General features: G+C 52.5%; 1 protein-coding gene across 1 annotated transcript in view; it reads left to right on the top strand.

Annotated features, from left to right (window-relative positions):
- The window catches only part of CACNA1C (calcium voltage-gated channel subunit alpha1 C), a 447611-nt gene that overhangs the window by 247962 nt on the left and 181511 nt on the right, over window positions 1-18138 (top strand). Inside the window, 1 exon segment of the mRNA XM_068562083.1 lies at window positions 15835-15993. Within this exon segment, the coding sequence (XP_068418184.1) occupies window positions 15870-15993 (124 nt within the window). The 5' untranslated portion in view covers window positions 15835-15869.

The following is an 18138-nucleotide window of genomic DNA, read 5'->3' as shown; positions in this document are numbered from 1 at the left end:
GCAGGTCCATCCCTCCCCCTGCTTCTCACGGGCCGAGGCTGCCCGCCACTGCCCACCCCGTTCAGGAACCTTCCTCCACCACTTCTTTCACAGAAAGAGGAAGTGATAAAACCTTATTCCTTCCATCATCTCACGGTGCGATTCCTGGTCAGGGTGTCTGAGTGGGAAGGGACTTCAGGCATCCGGTCCAACCAAGTGTCCACCCTGCAGACGGGGACGCTGCCTTGGACGAGCTGAGTGGCTTCCTCGCGGTCACACGGCCGCCTGGCACCCGGGACCCTGCACTGTCTGTAAGAAGGTGATGGCGGTCATGATGGACCCCTGCTTGGTGGTCTCGGAGCTTGCAGAGCCCCCTCACACACGTGACTCCCAGCCGCCCTGAGAGGGACGCAAAGCCAGGGGGTGTGGGTGCCCCCCACCTCCCAGCCCCGCAGCCCACAGAGCCCTCTGGGACGCCGTGCATAGCCTGGCCTCTTAACATCCCAAACAGGTTCGCATCTGCGGGGAAGAGGAGTCTGAAGTCGGCTCCCCGGGGCCGGCCTGCCCTTCGGGAGCAGAGCAGAATTCAGGATGGGGTCCCGCACACCCCGCCCGGGCCCCAGCACCCCTCACGTGCATCCGGGCGGCTAGGAATCCACGCCCACCCCTCCCGCGTGGGATTCCTGAGCCGCAGCAGTGGCCCCTCCTCCCATCCGGCAGCTCTTGCTCCTCCCCCTCCCGGTGTCCCCCAGGGGCCCAGGCTCGGGGGGGGGGGTGGGGGAACCGTCACAGTGCCGGCTCTGCCGCGACCTTTCTGCTCCCTGCTCTGCGCTTTGCCTCAGTTTCTCTACCTACCAAGTGGGATGAACGACAGGTATTGCATAGAAAGGGGGGAGATTTTACGTGTAAAGCCCCGTGAGCTCCTAGCAACAAAGAGTCTTGTAAACGCACCCCTCGACGAGAGGCTTTCTGGACGGTGATGGGCCACAGTGACCCGTCCTAAGAAAAGAAACACAGCAAAGCAAGTTCATTTAAACAGGGAGCGCGTTCCAAAAGCTCCAGTCCTGCTGCCATGGAGTTTGACGGACAAGCTGTTGAGTATCAGTGACAGCACGTGACTACACCAGGAAAGACCCCATTGTTTGTGCTCTACCTGCAGCAGCTAAAAAATCACAGTCAGCAAGAAACCTCTCCTGTTTACTGACGTGCACAGACTCCCCCAGGAGGAAAATGTCCCGTTTTGATTTGAGAACAAAACGTAGGCGGTGATAAATGTCAGGGTTACCACCAGCTAAAGGCGATTTTGGACATCTGTGCCAGGCTCTCAGCTCCAAGAGCTTTATTGGCGGGTTAAACGGCCCAGTGGTCCAGGAAAGCGGGGACAGGAGCCCTAATTTACAGACAGGCAGGTATGGCCCCGAGTGCTTCTCCCAGAGCCGTGAAGGGAGATGGGCTCAGGCTGTTTTCCAGGGCAGGGACACCCCCTGTAGGACACAGGCCACTGTCATTGGAGGAGACACAGCTTGACAGCAGGTGCCCGCCTGGCTCTCGAGACCAGAGACAGGCGATACTTCGGGTGTTGGTTTATTTATGTTTCAATGGTCCCTGAACCCTGGCCCTAGGGGCTGATGAGAAATGGTCCTTTTGCCCCTGCGGGCCTCGTGGTGAAGTGGGAGGTTTTCTGGGCCTGCAGGGAGGACACCAGGGATCCGAGTCTGGCCAGACATGTGACCTGCCTTTTAACCTCCAGCCCTCAGTTTTCGCATCTGGGAAAGGAGAGGGTTAAACTCTCTCAGCCCTTAAGTTCTTCTGAGCCGTATCATTGTGTGCTTCAATGACAGAGAACAGCAGTAAGCTGAGAATTCCTTTAGAATCACTAATTCTAGCCTGAGTCCCGGGCAGGGTGTGACCCTCGGCAACTCCCAGCAATCAGTCCAGAGGGGGCTCTTTCCCAGGCACTGACCTCGTACCCAGGACTGTGGCCAGTGGTGTAGGTCCCACAGGAGACAGAGCTTCTTAAACTCAGGAAGCCCCATTGTTGATTCTCCTTAGTGGCTGGCCCTTCCCTGGAAATCCCAAACCTGAAATTACAACCAACAGCACGGTGACTGTCACCTAATTTAAAATAATGGTCATAATAAAGGCCACTTAGGCTTACACGTGACCCATGCTTTATAAACACTGGAAAGAAAAATGAGGGGAGGGGAAGTGAAGACACAGCGAGGTCAGTGTCCCATGAAGTGATTGATATGCAGGACACGAGCCCCAGCCACCTGTGACGCTTGGTCCGTCCCCTCCCGCTGGCTTGTGACAGTGAGTGGCTAAGGACACCAACAGTGAGGTCCCACTCCTTAGGTTCAAATCCCCAGAGCCACCACCTGATAGCTGTGTGCCTCAGCGTCCTGATCTATAATGGGGGTTAAAATTGCACTTACCTTGTGGTGTTGTTGTGAGGATTAAATACGTAAGTGCTTGCAGAGCATTTAGAACTATGGTCAGTGTGTAAGATGCATTCAGCAAATTTTAGCTACTGATATGTCTGGGTCCAACTCCCCGTCTGCCGACCTCAGGCTCCAAGTTGGGCTGGTTAGAGGAAGGGGAACTTCCACACTTGATTTTTTAAAATCCACTTTATTAAAGCATAATTTATATTCACTAAAACTCACACATTTTAAGTGTACAGTCACAAAAGTAAGAGCCTTACACTAGTATAATTCAACTTAACCCTCTACCCTATGTGAGCCTTACACATCCTCTACTTATACAACTCTTATAAACCCCACTCTGTTAACATTTCTTGCTTTAAACAGTCAATTGTCTTTTAAGTAAATTATGAGAAAAAGTAAAACATAGCCTTTTATGCTTGCCTACTTATTTACCATTTCTGGGACTGTCTAATCCTTTCTGTAGATCCGAGTTTCCTTCTGGTGTCATTTCCCACCCTGAAGGACATCCCCTGGCATTTCTATAACACAGGTCTGCTGCTGCTGAATTATCTCAGCTTTCATTATCTGAAAATATCTTTATCCTCTTCTTGAAGAATGTTTTTGCTGGATATAGAATTCTTGGCTGAGAGGTGTTTTTTTTTTTTCAGAATATTAGAGAGGTTTTTCCACTTTCTCTTGGCCTCCATTGTCTCCGATGGGACGTCACCAGTATTCTCATCATGGTTCCCTGTATATATGCTTCTTTTTTCTTGACTCTTTCTAGATTTTCTATCTTTGGTTTTCAGCACTTGACTAGTACGTGCCTCGTTGTATATTTGTCCTGCTTAGAGTTTTCTGAGCTGCTCAGATTCATCCATAAATCAGAGATCGTCATCAAGTTTGGGAAGTTTTTGGCCATTATTTCTTCAAATATATTTTTCCAACTCCAGTCTCACGCTTCTCTGTCTGGGACCCCAATTACACTTATGTTTGGCCATTTTCTATTATCTCATTGGTCCCCAAGGCTTTGTTCAGTTTTCTAAAGTCTTTTTTCCTCTGTGTCCACAGATTAACTTCTATCAATTATTCTTCCAGTTCATTACTTTTTCCTCTGACATCTCCATCTTCATCAAACCTATTCAATGACTTTCTCATTTCAGTTACTTTTCAGTCATAGAATCTCCATTTGGCTCCTTTTTATAGTTTCCATCTATCTGTGGAATTCCCTATCTGTTCTCTCTTTAAGACCATATACTCCTTTCATTCTTTTAATATATTTTCCTTCAACTCTTTACACATTCTTTAAGCTGTTTTAAAATCCTTTTCTGCTAAGTCCAACATCTGAGCAGTCTCATTTTCAGTCCCTTTTGACTGTTTATTCTTGGTTACGTGTCACATTTTCCTGTTTCTTTATGTATCTTGTGGTTTGTTCTGAATACTGGGATCATGAGTCATATGTTGTAGAGACCTGGATTCATTCACCTTCCTTGATCGAAGGGTTGACTCTTCAGCAGGCAGTTCAGTTACCTGCTGCCCCGCTATGAACTTGTGGTTCTACACTTGCTGGTGAAGATTGATCAAAAGCCCAGGCCCCTCACCTCCCAGCTCGTTTCCCTTTCAGATCTTGTCAGAGCTCAGTGTCGTCTTGTGAGGATGGGTCTAGAAGGCATCTTACTCCAGGGTAAGGTCCTGGCTCCTAAGATGTACCCTTTCTGGCATATTGGTTGTCTAGAGTCTTAATGAGATGTTAACTCGATCCCTCCCACTCTGGCAGGCCCATGGACACACAGGGGACCCCTACACAAACTTCTGGGGCCCCGTATACCTAGCTGTCCCACCACAGCCATGCCAGATGCCCAGGTTCTCAGACCAGTGGGACTGGAGTGGTCTGTCTGCTCTTTGCGCTGCCGTCAGGAAACCGTGTGCAGAGAACCAGGGTGATTATTGTGTTCATCTCTGAGGTTCAATTTTCTCAGAGATTACAGGCCTGAGCTACTTTATGTTCAGTTTTGGAAGACAGTTGCCGCTAATATTTTTGTCCAGTTTTTTAATGTTTATGGTGAAAGGGCTCATCTGATACCAGTTCCTCCTTTTGGAAATGGAAGTGTACTTGACTTTTAAATCACAAAATGAATGACTAGTATGTTAGCAGGTGTAAGTTACATATGTTACATAAGTTATACATGATATTATTTCTGAAGTAATATAATGCTACATTATATTATACAAGTTATATATTAATTCATTTGTCACCCATTTACTGAGGACTTATTGTGGATAAGGGACGGTAGTAGTTGGAGGAAGGAAAGGTACTAGAATCTTTCTTAAGATATTTAGAAAATAACAACCCAGCAAATTTTAGAGCCAGAGTGGGCTTTCTCATCCAATGTCCTCATTTTCAAGATGTTGAAACCTAGACCCAAGAAGGTGACGTGACTGCCAAGGTCACACAGCTATTAGTGGAGGAGAGGAAATAGCCTGGCATTTTTTCCAGTAAATCTGACATCTCTTTAAAACGCTAAGCATATGTTTGGAGATTTTCCCTAATAGAAAATTTGATCGGTGCCAAGGTCCCTATTGATCCCTTAGTGATTTGAGCCAAATTGGAAATAAGTCAGTCTGGAATCCTAAGAACATGCATAGAAAGGTTAATTCATGCTGTAACATCACCTTAAGTTGTCAGCAATAAACAAGCTTGGTTCTTTGTTAAACTCCACCTCAAGGACAGCCAGGAAGAGGAAGCTGTGAGTTGCCTGGTATAATGGTATTTGTCTGGAAAAGAGTTAAAGAGCTATCATCAGGGCTGTCTTAGGGACTCATCCTACCTGATAACTCAGAGTGAGTATATCTCACTTGCCACCAAAATCTCGGAGACACTTTCCAGTTTTCCTAAAAGCCGCACCTTCTACACCTTTCTGAGAGGCGTGAGAACTCAGCAGCAGCCATAACCAAACCATGACTCCCGCCTGTTTCATCCTCTCATCAGGCACCGCACACAGTGAGTCCCCAGGAACTTCACTCCAGGAAGTCCCGTCCAGGGTCTGACACTAAGAGAATTTGACTGGCAGAGATTTCCCAACCCTTTAAAAGATGTCCATCTATTCAAAGACCCAGTGACTTGGTTCTGGGGTGGGGCAGTAGGAACACATGTAATGAGGGGACTTCCCTAGGGAGTTTCTTCCTTAGGAAGCACAGGTCCCTTTTGCTTTCTGAAAATGGCAGGTGAGGTAATTTGGATTAACTGTCCTGCTGAGGACAATTAGAAATCTCTGGGCAAAATACTCTGAATCTTCTGTTTTCTACAACTTAGAAAAGATGCCTAACAAAAACAAATATGAATCCTCTCTGGAGAAAGGTAACATCATCAAGTTCTCCAATTATTTTGAAAGACAATTTTGCAAAAATAGGGCCTAACCCGCAATACAAAATAACTAGGTACACAAAGAGACAAGATAACATGAATGAAAAGGAGCAGAAACTATAGACGATAGAAATAGACCCACAGGGAATCTAGATATTGGAATTATCAGACATAGACTTGAAAATAACCATATTTACTATATTCAAAGAGATCAAAGACAAGGTCGATAATTTTCCGGAGAACCAGAAGATGTGGAAAAGAACCAAAAGTAAATTTTAGAAATGAAGAATACAATATCAAATGTGAAAATGCAGTGTGAATTGGGAATTCCCTGGCAGCCCAGTGGATAGGATTCCAGGCTCTCATTTCCGTGGCCCGGGTTCAGTCCCTGGTTGGGAACTGAGATTCCACAAGTCGCAGGGCTGAAAAGAAAAAAAATGCAGTGAATTGATTGAAAGATTTTGCACAGCTGAAAACAGAATTATTGAGCTGTGGCAAGGTCAGGGGGAATATTGAGAATAAAGCACAGAGAATCAAAAGAATGGAAAATACAGAAAAGAATGTAAAAGATTGGGGAGTAAAGGCTGAATTTATGAAATGGGTTTTTTCTACATCTATTGATAGACTCGGGATTTTGTTTACTGATGTGGTGAATTACATTTTAACTTTTATTGAAGTATAATACAATGGTTAGCTTGCTGTAGGAGGGGGTAGTACCTGGAGGGGCATGAGCGGGGCTTCATAGAGCGGGTGATGTTCTATTTCTTGATCTGAGTGATGGATACATGGCTGTTTTGTGATAAATCATACACCGTAACATTTTTATTTTTTGCATTTTATTTTTTACACTTTTTTGGATGTATATTTCACAATTGTTTTCCCCAAAATGTCTAAGACAGAAGAAAAAGTGCAGACCCAGGCATCTACGTCATTGGCAGGTGCCAAAAGAAGCCTGCATCCTAGTTTTCCTGTGGCAGAAAGAGACAGTTTGTCACCAGCAGGGAGGCAGCATATACAGGGTGGCAGATCATGATCCAGTCACTTCCCGTGGATCAGAGTTGCTGTGAGAGACTTACTTTTGAGAAGGACTGGGAGGCCCCATCCTGGGCCGGAGGGAAGAGGCCATGATCAGTACCGGCATCTGGCTGGTGCAGGGTCAGAGAGTCTGCAGTGCATTTGCCGTTTCTGCTGGGACGGTGGCTGAGGGTGGAGGCCTTAGGGTCAGTTGGCTTGGTTTCTAACTCCAGCTCCTGGACAAGTCATCGGTCTTACCCAAGCCTCAGCCCGTTTATCTTTATCAGGATAGCTGGAGAATTAAATGAAATGATGTGTAGAGCACTTCGCCCGGTGCCCAGCTTATGCCGGGTCCTCAGGAAATGGGAGCTGGTGTTGCCATCACTCTTGTTCACTTTGGATCAGAATTTTTTAATATTTTTCCTTTGAGTTCTTTCCAACTCATATTGCTAATACAAACAATTAATTCAGCATGAAGGTTGGTATTTTAATTACTCTTATAGTTGGTAATTTATTAGGCAGCAGAGTATCCACCATCCCCTTCCCAGGCCAAAACCCTCCTTTAGTGCTCACCAAAGCACTTGTGGGATGCAGAAATTTATTAAGATGGAAAGGTTAAATTAAAAATAAATGAAAAGCTCTAATGAATAAGGACATCTTAATAAGAACAGGCAAAAAAATAATGAAGCTGGAGACTGTAGGAGCCGTCCAGGCCAGAGCTCTTCTCCCTACATCAGGCACCCTTGAACCTCCATGTGACGAGCTTACTCCTTAACCCAGGAGAAAACTACTGCCTTCCTAGTTCTAAACCTATTTTCTCTTGAAAGCCATTAATACTGTGAGGCCATTAAAAGTGTCCATTGCTTCGTTAGCCAAATGAAGCTGCAAAACGTGATCTGTGAGATTCATCATGCCTCCAATATCTAGCCAGTACGAACTGGTCATCTCAACCTGATGTTGATGGTGATGATGAGGATGTTGATGATGGTGATGGTGATGATGATGGTGATGGTGGTGGTGATGATGTTGATGATGATGGTGATGATGGTGATGATGGTGGTGATGGTGGTGATGATGGTGGTGATGGTGGTGATGATGGTGGTGATGATAGTGATGATGGTGGTGATGGTGGTGATGATGTTAGTGATGCTGGTGATGATGATGGTGATGGCGGTGATGATGGTATTAAAGATGATGATGTTAGTGATGCTGGTGATGATGATGGTGGTGGTGATGATGGTGGTGATGATGATGGTGGTGATGATGATGATGGTGATGGTGGTGATGGCGGTGATGATATTAAAGATGATGATGTTAGTGATGCTGGTGTTGATGATGGTGGTGATGCTAATGGTGATGATGATGATGTTAATGATAATGAGGAGGAGGAGGAAGATGGTGATGGTAATGATGATGGTGGTGATGATGAAGATGATGATGGTGATGATGATGGTGATGATGGTGGTGATGGTGGTGATGATGTTAATGATGCTGGTGATAATGATGGTGATGATGATGATGTTAATGATAATGAGGAGGAGGAGGAAGATGGTGATAGTAATGATGATGGTGATGATGATGATGGTGGTGATGCTAATGGTGATGGTGATGTTGTCTTTGACGATGATGACTGTGATGATGATGAGAGTCACAGCCACACATACTGATACAACATGCGTTTCTTGGCTCCAGTCGGGCGTGACCGTGGAAGATGAGGTCCCAGAGGTGGCTAGTGAGTTAGAGTCAGAGGACGTTTATCTGATCGCCCTCCCTAAGAGAGGACTTGGCTCACAGAACTCAGAAGCTCCCGGTTTACTAGAGCGATGGTGGTGCACGTAGAAAGCCGGCCTCTCTGCGCCCACAGTCCTGTCTGCCCCACGTTGTCCATGTGCCGTCATAGCCCCTCTCCACCTTCTCCACTCTGCTCTCTGGCCTGGGGGGCTGACCACTGGGCTACATCAAAGGCTGCCTCCCCTCTGCCTTCCAGTTGGGTTCAGTCAATGACACGGTTTTCACGTCCCCAGACCCTCCCTGCAGGCCGTCCGGCTGCTCCCCTCAAGCCCCGCCCCCGGGAGACCGCTCTCCTTCCCGCTCCTGGGAACTACCTGTTTCCTGCTGGAGCCCACTATCCTGCTGCTTGTAACCTGTTTTCATTCTTTCTGCAAACAAGTGTTGAGCACCTACTGTGTTCAGCTTGAGCAGAAGGGGGTTTGAAGTCTGCCTTTTATGATGGAACCACTGCAGCTTTCCGAGCAGGGCCATCTTAGGGTGAGCAATGGGCCAGGGCTGCAGAATGCGTTGGGGTGGGTGGGAACTGGAGCCAGGAAGCCTGGTCACCAGTCCAGGTGGGAGGCAGTGAGGACAGCAGTGGCTGCGCTGGGAGGGCAGATACGACGGGCGCCGTGGATGAAGTGCTGTCTGCGTTTGCTGAGGAAGTAAGCCAGGCGACTGCCAAGCGTGGGGCCTGGTGGGGAGCGGTTTTAGGGGGAGGCTGTGAGTTCAGGGTTGTGTTTCTTGAGTGTGAGGAGCTGGTAGGACAAGCCGGTAGAAGATCCAGTAAGTTTGTGGAGTAACGAGGCTTGAATTCAAAAGAGAGAGCAAAAGGATGTGTAATTGCAAATTCAGACTCACCTAATGGTGGTGACTTGAGCCTTTAGGAGAGAGTGAAGTGAATGGATTTCCTGAGAGAGAGAATTTAGGGAGAAAGAGTTTAGACAGAGAGACACAGAGGATAGAAGACAAACTGGAAAGGGGCAGAGAGGAGCTTCACCCCGACGGCTCACACGCCCCCTCCTCGGGGAACCGTCTGCTGTTCTCCCAGGTCAAGGCCGCCTCTCCCTCCTCTGTGCGTCCACGGCTCTTTGGGCTTCATTCTTAGGCCCGCTGTCACCCGCTTCTGCGATTAGCTGTCTCCACGTTTGCCTCCCCTCTGGCTGATGCCCCTCCTGGGCAGGGACTGCCTCCTTTCCGTCTTTGTAATATTCCCCAGAGTAAAAGAGGTCCAGAGGGAGGGAGGGAAGACGGGAGGCAGAAAACCAACTGTGGAGTGGGAAGAGCTGAAACTGTACAGCATCACAGAGACAAGGAGGAGAGAGTTTTGGAAAGAAGGGAGAAATCGGCGGTGTTGAGCCTGTCGAGGACAGTGATGATAGCGGCGAAGGCGTGGGTCGGCCAGCGGGTGACCGTGAGCACCTCTGAGGCTGCAAGCTCGGTCCGTCCGCGTGGTGACCACGGCCCGCCATCAAGGGGGAAGGTTGCCATTGAGCCGCCCCACTGGGCACGAGGTGGCAGGACTCCGCGGGGGGCGTTTCCTGCTGCTGGAAGGAGAGACGAGGGCTCCCCTTGGGGGCAGGCGCGGCCCTGCCTCGCTCTCTGCAGCGATGCCGTGTCCGGGAAAAAGCAGAGTCAGACCTTGGTAAAGAAAGCTGTAGTCCGTGTGCCCGCGAGCGGGAGTGCTTTCTGTATCCAGGGCTGTACCGACTGCACCTGACAAAGAGGGATGTGACCCCGCTCCGGCGACGGCCCCGTGACTGTCCAGGAGTGGCTGAGGCCTCCCAGGGCAGCAGGGGCGCTGGGCCCCCGAGAGCAGAGGGGCCGGGGGGCGGGGCTGCAGCTCCGTGGGAAAGCACTGCTGTGTCTGGCCCGGGGCCATCCCGTCTTGGAAGAGCTTTTCCGGGTGTGAGGTGGCAGGGACTTCCCGTCCATCCAGGCTTCCTGGGTCCGCGGCATCCTCCTCGACGCCAGGACCCTCCTCGTTTGGGTCCCGCAGCTCCTCTCTCGACGGTGCAGGAGGGGCTCGACCTCCACCTTACACTCGAGGACGGCCGTCGTCGGGAGCGCCTTCCTCTGTGCTGCCCTAGTCGTTTTCTCTGAAAGTGACGTCGGCTTCCTCACAATTCACACAGAAGCGGTCGACTGGGTTCCCAAATCTTCCAGGTATTTCTTCCAAGAGGCAGAACAAAGCCCAGGGAAACATGAGGCAGACAGATGGTGGGGGGCCAGGTGTCCCTGCTCAGCCGGGCAGACGGCCTTCTCCGTGGGGAGGCAGAAGCCCCTCTGCTGGACCCACCCGCTGCCCACCCGGCCAGGTGGTGGCACTCACGTGTCACTGCCCCGAGGACACCTTGCTCCGCCCTCCGGCCGCAGGGAGGCCTTCATGACACCCTGTCTCTTCCTCGAAAGCACTCAAGTGGTTTGAGATTCTGTACCGATTGTGAGGTTCTTTGATTCATGTTTGGCCTCCTTTACAAGAAAGAGCAGGTGACCCTGGGGGTCAGGTGGCCCGTGGAACATAGCTCAACAAATGACTGTGTGTAAGTGAAAATGCACGCATCGAGGCCGCTGGCCCCAGCGTTCTCCTCCTGTTCTGGCCAACTTAGCCCCCATGGGTGAGAAGCCTGTACCCGCCACCATCCTGCCGAGCCCAGACTCACCCCGCTTCAGTGATTCTCAGTATCACTCCCTTGTGGAGGTGCGATCAGGCCTCCTCGGTCATCTCTCAATGCTTTCGTACCACTTGGCTGGAACCGTGGAGTCCGAATAATTGGGACGTGAAATGTGCCTTCGTAGCCGCCAGCCAAGAAGCTCTTAAGTCCACGCGGAATCTGAACAATGAAATCAGACAACGTCTGCAGAGACCTCTGATTTGGGGTCACCCTCCCCCTTTACACCAGGTGACTTGGAAGTTGAATGCAAGCCCGGCTCTGCCTCAGACACACCTGCACGCGCCGTTCAGCCCCACGAGTCTCACTGTCCTCTTTTCTCGGGGTCCGGCTCATCGAGTCATTGCCACCCTCCTTCTTGGTTCTACCCCTGGGGCCCGAGCGGAGCAACCCATCACCAGAGCAGGGCTGGGCGAGATGCTCCTCGATGAAACAGAAGAGCCTGCCCTCAGCCAGGCATCCATCATGGGCCAGCACCACCTGTAGCCAACGTTGCCAGGCCAATCTCAACACTGTTGAAGGAAGATGCCAGGCCTGCTTTCCATAATTGATGGTTCCTCTTGATCTTCTAAGGGAAAACACCATGACTTACATACGCAGACCCTCTAAGTCTTTCCTAACTTGGAATTCTCAAGTTGAGCGCAGCAGGAATGCAGACAGTGGTCCAGGCCTTACAGCAACATGGAGGGAGAAGAGGAAGGGCCGTGCGTGCCAGCTCAGCTTTTTCTCCGTCCTTCCCTAATCCCAGCATCTAGCGAAGCCACTCCCCAGAACCCCCTCTCCCTGGAAGGCCTGGCAGCTGGGCTTCCTGGGCGGGACGGTGTTTCATCCCCTAAGAGGAGGTCACCTGCACAAATTGCAAATGAGAGACCGGATTTCCAGAACGACATCTCGCAGTGTCGTTCTCGCGCGAAATACCCTGGCCTGTTGTCCCCGTAAGCCCACGTGTGTTTGTCTGGTCTCACGTCCTGAATTGGGGCCCGGAACACAGACTCACCGTGGGTGTGGCCCTTAGTGATCTCGTGTCCACGGGGCACCTTCCCGCAGCTGCTCCGCCAGGCTGGCCTGGACCCAGGGCTCCCGCGGGGACCCCATCACCGGCCCGTCAGAGGAGAGCGCTTGGGTGCAGAGAAGTCGCTGTGTTTTCTGAGTGGAACGGGAGCAGGAGAAACTGCTTCGGGGACAGCAGTGAGCCCGCCCGAGGAGAAGCTGTTGAGACTTGGGCCTTGAGCGCCAGTTACGTGCGGGGGGGGGGCTGGAGAGGGGGCCATGGCAGTGCCTCCTCACCCCAGCCTGGCTGCTGGGGTGCCGACCCGGGCCGGCGGTGAGGACGGCGGGCGGGGCCTCGGAGGCCGCGGGGCGCCCCCTGGCAGCAGGACGAGCCCCCCGCCTGCCCAGCGGATGTCGTGATCGTGTGCCACTGCTTCACAGACGCGGATCGTGGCGGCCGAGAGCCCCGGGCCAGGGCCCACGGGAGGCGTTTAGCCCAGTCGTGCAGCCCCGGGCCTGGAGTCGGGCCACGTGGCACCGAGCCCTGTGCCCACCACCCCTGCCAGCAGCTGTGACGCCACGGGCAGGCCACTTGACCTCTCTAGAACTCGCGCTTCTCCTCTGTAAATACGGTTAATGACAGTACCTACTTCCCCAGGCTGTGCCGGGGGAATTGGGGTCATCCACCGGCCCCCAATAAGCCTTCGTTACACGTCGATGAGGGCTGGGGGCTTCGGTGCCCCGAGGCTGCCCTTCACCCGCTGGCTGAATCCCCAGCAAGGCTCCTCCTCCAAGAGCTTGTTCAGTCGCTGCTCGCATCCCTCTGAGGATGGAGAGCTCACTACCTGTTGGAGCGCCCTGCTCCACCTTAGGTCTGTCTCTCGGACAGTCTTTGTGTTGAACCTGAATCTTCCTGATTGGCCCTGGCTCCATCCGCATAGCTATGCTGAATTCCGCCAGCTCTTCTTCCCCAGAACAGCAGGTTAAATCCCGCGAAGGTCGTTCACAGCCCCCTCCGTGCCTGTGCTCTTCCTACTCCGCGAGGCTGTCTTTTCCCGACGACACACCTCGGTGTCTCCTGAGGATCCTTGACTGGAGTGGTTTCCTGGAGGCAGCCTGCACGCGGAGTCCCTGCCATGTGCCGCGGAGCACAGACGAGAGGACGTGAGGCCGGGGCTGTGCGTCAGGCAGGGAACAGCGTCCGCTGGGGGAACAGCCTGTGCTGACGCGGGGAGGCCTGTGGCCAAAGAAGCTCGGGGCGCGGTTGTGGCTGGAGAGTGAGGTTGTGAGCCAGAGTCAGGGGCCATCAGGCTGGATGGGGAGGCGGGTGACAGGGCATCGGAGGAGGACTTTCGTCAAGGACATGACACTCCCTGCTCGAGCATCCCGACAGCAGCATGAACACCAGACGGCAGGGAGGCCAGCTCGCCGAGTAGCCGACCCCAGGGGCCAAAGTGTCCAAAATACACCCCGAGAGGCTAACAGCGGTCCCCTCTGGGCGGTGGGACGACGGACGAGTTCTTTTTGTTCCTGCTTCCCTGTGTTTTCTAATTTCTCTATAATAAGCATTTCTCCTGTGTAATGAGCATGTATTATTTATATAGTAAACGTGATTTATACTTGTCTAAAACACTTCAAAAGCAAATTGGCAGGACTTGGTAACAGTGGGAGGGAGGAGCCCGGAGGCCCAGGTCTGGTCTTGGTGCTCAGGGGCGTGGTGAGACCACCGACCCCACAGGGATGGGAGGGAGCAGAGCATCCGTCGGCAATCCTGACGGCCCCCAACGGTGGACAGAAGCACGGGCTGCCTCGACTTCCTCTGGGCCTCTCCGCAGCCCGGCCTGCAGGCCTGGGAAACTCGCCTGTCTGTTTGCAGAGCTGCCTCAGCGATAAAACGGCCAGAAGAGCCCACAGTCCCCGTGTTCACAAAACTCAGCCTGACGTGGGAGACGGGTACAAATGTTTGAAAGCCACTTAATGAACGTGTAATTCCCAAGGGAGACTCACGCTCCAAAGCAAAGGAACTGATTCTAAGAAGACACGTAAGAAAGGAGATGTCTCTGCTCTGGGAGCTTGGGGAAGGGTCCCCGGAGGAGGGACACTTGGGCTGAGAGCAGAAGGGAACGTTGGAGGGAATTACGGAAAAGCGTTCCAGGGCGAGGGAACAGCACCGACGATGGCCCCGCATCAAAGGATGGCATGTTTGAGTGTAAAAGAAATGCTGTTTGACCAGGAGTCCAGAGAGCGAGGGCCCGGGGGGGCAGGGTGGACCCACGCCCAGGGCCTTGTAGGGCAGGAGGAGGACTCCCCATCCCGTGCCCCCCCATTCTCTGCCACGTGGCACTGAAGGCCTGGTCGCGTTCCCCGTGTGGTCTGGGCAGCCGGATCCGGGGACCTCCGTCCCCTCCCGTGAGCAGAACTTGGGGCGCTCGCCCCAGCAGACACCCCGGAAGTCGCTGTGCGGCTCGGCTGTCAGCTTCCTCCCGTGGCCCCACACCCTTCACCAAATGTGTGTACAACCTGCTAATTAACGGAGTCATTTGGATCTGAAAGCATCTTGTTCTACTGGGAGGTGGCACAGCCCTCGCATTAATTCACTGGTGAAATTATTCTAGCATTTCTCTTATTTGGTTTCCTCTCCCCGGCTCAGCTTAATGGCTGGGGCGAGTTCTCCGAATTAGACTTGTGAACCCCACTCCTCCAGGTCACAAAGGCCCGGGGACCGCCTCGGGGCCTGGGGACAGGGTGCCCAGCCTTCACTCACCAGCGCCGAAGGCGGTGGGTGAGCAGGGGTGACGTCCCCAGTGCGGGAGAGGTGGAAGGGTGTCCGTGGCTGGTGGGTGAGTGAGAGACACAAAAGGTGCCCCGCGGGGGGTGACTCAGAGGAGGAGGTCCTGCTGTACTGTGTCTAAGGCGGCCCCCCGCTGTGGGGAGGGGAGCCCGACCCTCCCCCACTTCTCTCCTGGGGCGTGGAGACAGCGCCCACCCGTTGACGGACGGCTTTCTGGGGCCTGGGGTAGACCTGGGGGCTGGAGAGTAACCACCATTTACAAATGACCGTGTGCAACATCTCGTTTAAACAAGGGACGTTCTGGGCTGATATTTATGGTTCAGCTTATGACTGGGGGTCCTTCTCCCCATAAGACAGTGGTGTAAGTCTGCAGACCCTTGGGGCGTGCAGACAAGACCCTCTGCGAAAGAATGTTTTTTATTTACTCTTTTTTTCCCCTGAAGGGATCTGGGTACTTGGAAAACGATTTATTGTGGCAATAGATGCAAACCAAAATGTCCCGTTTAACCACTTTTAAGTGCACACATTTCAGTGGCACTAAGCCAACAGCACCGCCCTCCGTCTCTAGGACTGTTTCCATCTTCCCCAACTGAAGTGCCCTTAGGAGGACAGCATCTGCCTGTCCTTCCGTTCGGAGGTGGCTCCCGGGGAGGTTTGGAGTCAGGCCCACCTGGATCCAGCTCCCCCGGGGTGTCGCTCTGACCGTGTCACCTGGCGCCTCGGTCTCCTCACCTGAGACTGGGGTGCGAGGCCCGTCGGCGGGGAGAGGCTGAGCGGGCGGCGGGGGCTCTGCGCGGCGGCGGGTGCACAGAGCCAGCTTTGCCGTTGCAGGTCTCCAGGTGGTCCTGAACTCCATCATCAAGGCCATGGTGCCCCTCCTGCACATCGCCCTGCTCGTGCTCTTTGTTATAATCATCTACGCCATCATCGGGCTGGAACTCTTCATGGGGAAGATGCACAAGACCTGCTACAACCAGGAGGGCGTCGCAGGTAAGGGGAGCGCCAGCCACCCACGGCCAGCTGGGGAGGCCCTGCCGTCGAGCGCCTGTGTGTCCACGGCCAGGAGAGGCAAAGATTGTATTTTTTTTTTCTCTCGGTTCTAATTTTTGTTTTTACTAAAATGAGTCTCTGTTAAAATAGCTAAACACAAGCTTTGTCCGGCACTGCTAAGCACTCTTTAAACGAGGCGCCTAGCCGACATGGAATATTTTAAGAATCGGAGCTCACCTGGGGACTGTATGTCTCTGCCCCCTTGTCCCCCGTGTGGCTTGTCACCAAAGTGCCCTCGGGGGGAGGCCTCGCCCTCAGCTGGTGGCTCTCCCGTCACAGCCCTGGGTCCTCCGTCTCGGTGTCTCTGCCTCCCGTCCGGGGCCCCCAGTCCAGGAGGGGAGGACGGCCAGCAGCAAAACTCCTTTTCCTCCAGGAGGTGTGTCTGTACCTCGGGCATCCGCCGGCCCGTCCTCTCTGAGACCCTCTCTCTGCGTCCCTTCCATAAATCGGCGCATTCAACGGGCCGTGCTGCTCACTGAGCTCTCCCCGGTAGGACTGGACTTTGGGCTTGACGGACATGCGACAAACTGCTGTCTTCAGCTACTGAAATCTCAGCTGGACCTTTAAGAAAACATTTAAACAGAGATCAACGTGGCTTTTAAACAAAGTAGTTGAACACAAAAACTTGTTTAAAAAAAAATACCCCCGAAAGGGGTTAGCCATGTTCGATTTATGTGACTTTTTTTCAAACGACAAGATCTTTCATCTTAGTTTCTGGCACCTTAGGGCAGAAAGGGGAGCATCTGTCTGAAGCATTGAAAGACCTTCTTTCCCCTTCGCGTCCACTGCTTCACACTCTTGCTCAGCCCAGGCAGTAAATTAAACTTGACCCCCCCCCCGCCCTGGGGGTGGGGGGAGCAACCATACAAGAGGGAGTGAAATGGATTAATCGTATTCAGAAACCAAAATGGATCCCCTGATCTGAGTGATCTGGACGAACTGGCCAGGTGTCTGCATGCGGCCACAGTCGAAACAAAACCCCAAACCTATAAACCTGTAGTCACAGACTCACACAATTGTTTTTACTGCTTTGATGGCAAGCCTAAGAGGAGACCAGTTTTTCACTGTAGGGAGAATTTCTTGGGTCAAATTCTATAAAATAAACTGTCACGTTAAAAGAAAAAGCTGTTTTTAAATTGAAGGAATTAGATCTTGACTTCAGTTAAAATTCTGAGATTTCCAGCCTTGCTTAAAGAAATACCCAATAATGCAATGAATAATATTCTCCCCTTTCATTCAGCTCCTTCCTTTTGTTGGGCTCAATCTGTAGCTGCCCTGAAACAATACATGTATGTTAATTGTGTGGCTTCCTTAGAGCTCATTCTAAGACCTGCTTAAGAGCCACCAGAGAACGTCTAAAATTTATGCCGTTGTATTGAAATGGCCAACGGCCCGTTTGACCCAGACGCCTCAGGCCGGTGCGGGGATGCTGGGCCCGAAAGGCCCCATCAGCCGGGCGATGGGCGGTGCAGTGGCTCTCACCTGCGCACCAAGGTGTGGTGGGGAGATGCGGTGAGGTTCTGCGTTGAGCTGCCACGCCTCCACGCGTCTGTCCTCGCTGAGCTGGGAGAGCTGCTCCCACACCACCCCTGGTTTCTGCCATCCAACGGGGAAGCAGTCAAAGTGGCTTTTCCGCGGTCGGCAGGATCCTATGGGGGCTGTGCCCGCACCGCCTGGAAGTCTCTGACTTTGTGGTCCTGCCTTCAGTGGCCTCAAACAGCCAGAAAACGGTGGGCGTGATGGACAGGGTGATGGGCTCCTCTGTGCCGGACGGTGTGGCCGGAGGAAAGGCTGCTGCAGGCCTGCCGAGACCTTCCGCGGCCTCCGTGCTCTCAAGAAACAGAGCAGAACTGGCCTGGCCGAGTGGATGGCCAATCTGGGAACACACTACCGTCCATCCCTGAGGGTAAGCAGACCAGGAAATGCACCTGAGACACCGCCTGCTTCCTCCCAGAAAAAGCCCGGATTATTTACGTGATGGGTTTACCTCCCCCCCGACCCACCCCCCACCAGGTTCGGAAGAGAATTGGCCCCCATCATGGAAACACCATCAGCCTGGGGAGCCAGGGTGCCCAAGGACAGACC

The sequence above is a fragment of the Eschrichtius robustus genome, chromosome 13, assembly GCF_028021215.1.
Source record: "Eschrichtius robustus isolate mEscRob2 chromosome 13, mEscRob2.pri, whole genome shotgun sequence".
Lineage (NCBI taxonomy): Eukaryota > Metazoa > Chordata > Mammalia > Artiodactyla > Eschrichtiidae > Eschrichtius > Eschrichtius robustus.
The sequence above is the reverse complement of the archived record's forward strand: the minus strand, read 5'-3'. Positions and strand labels throughout refer to the sequence as shown.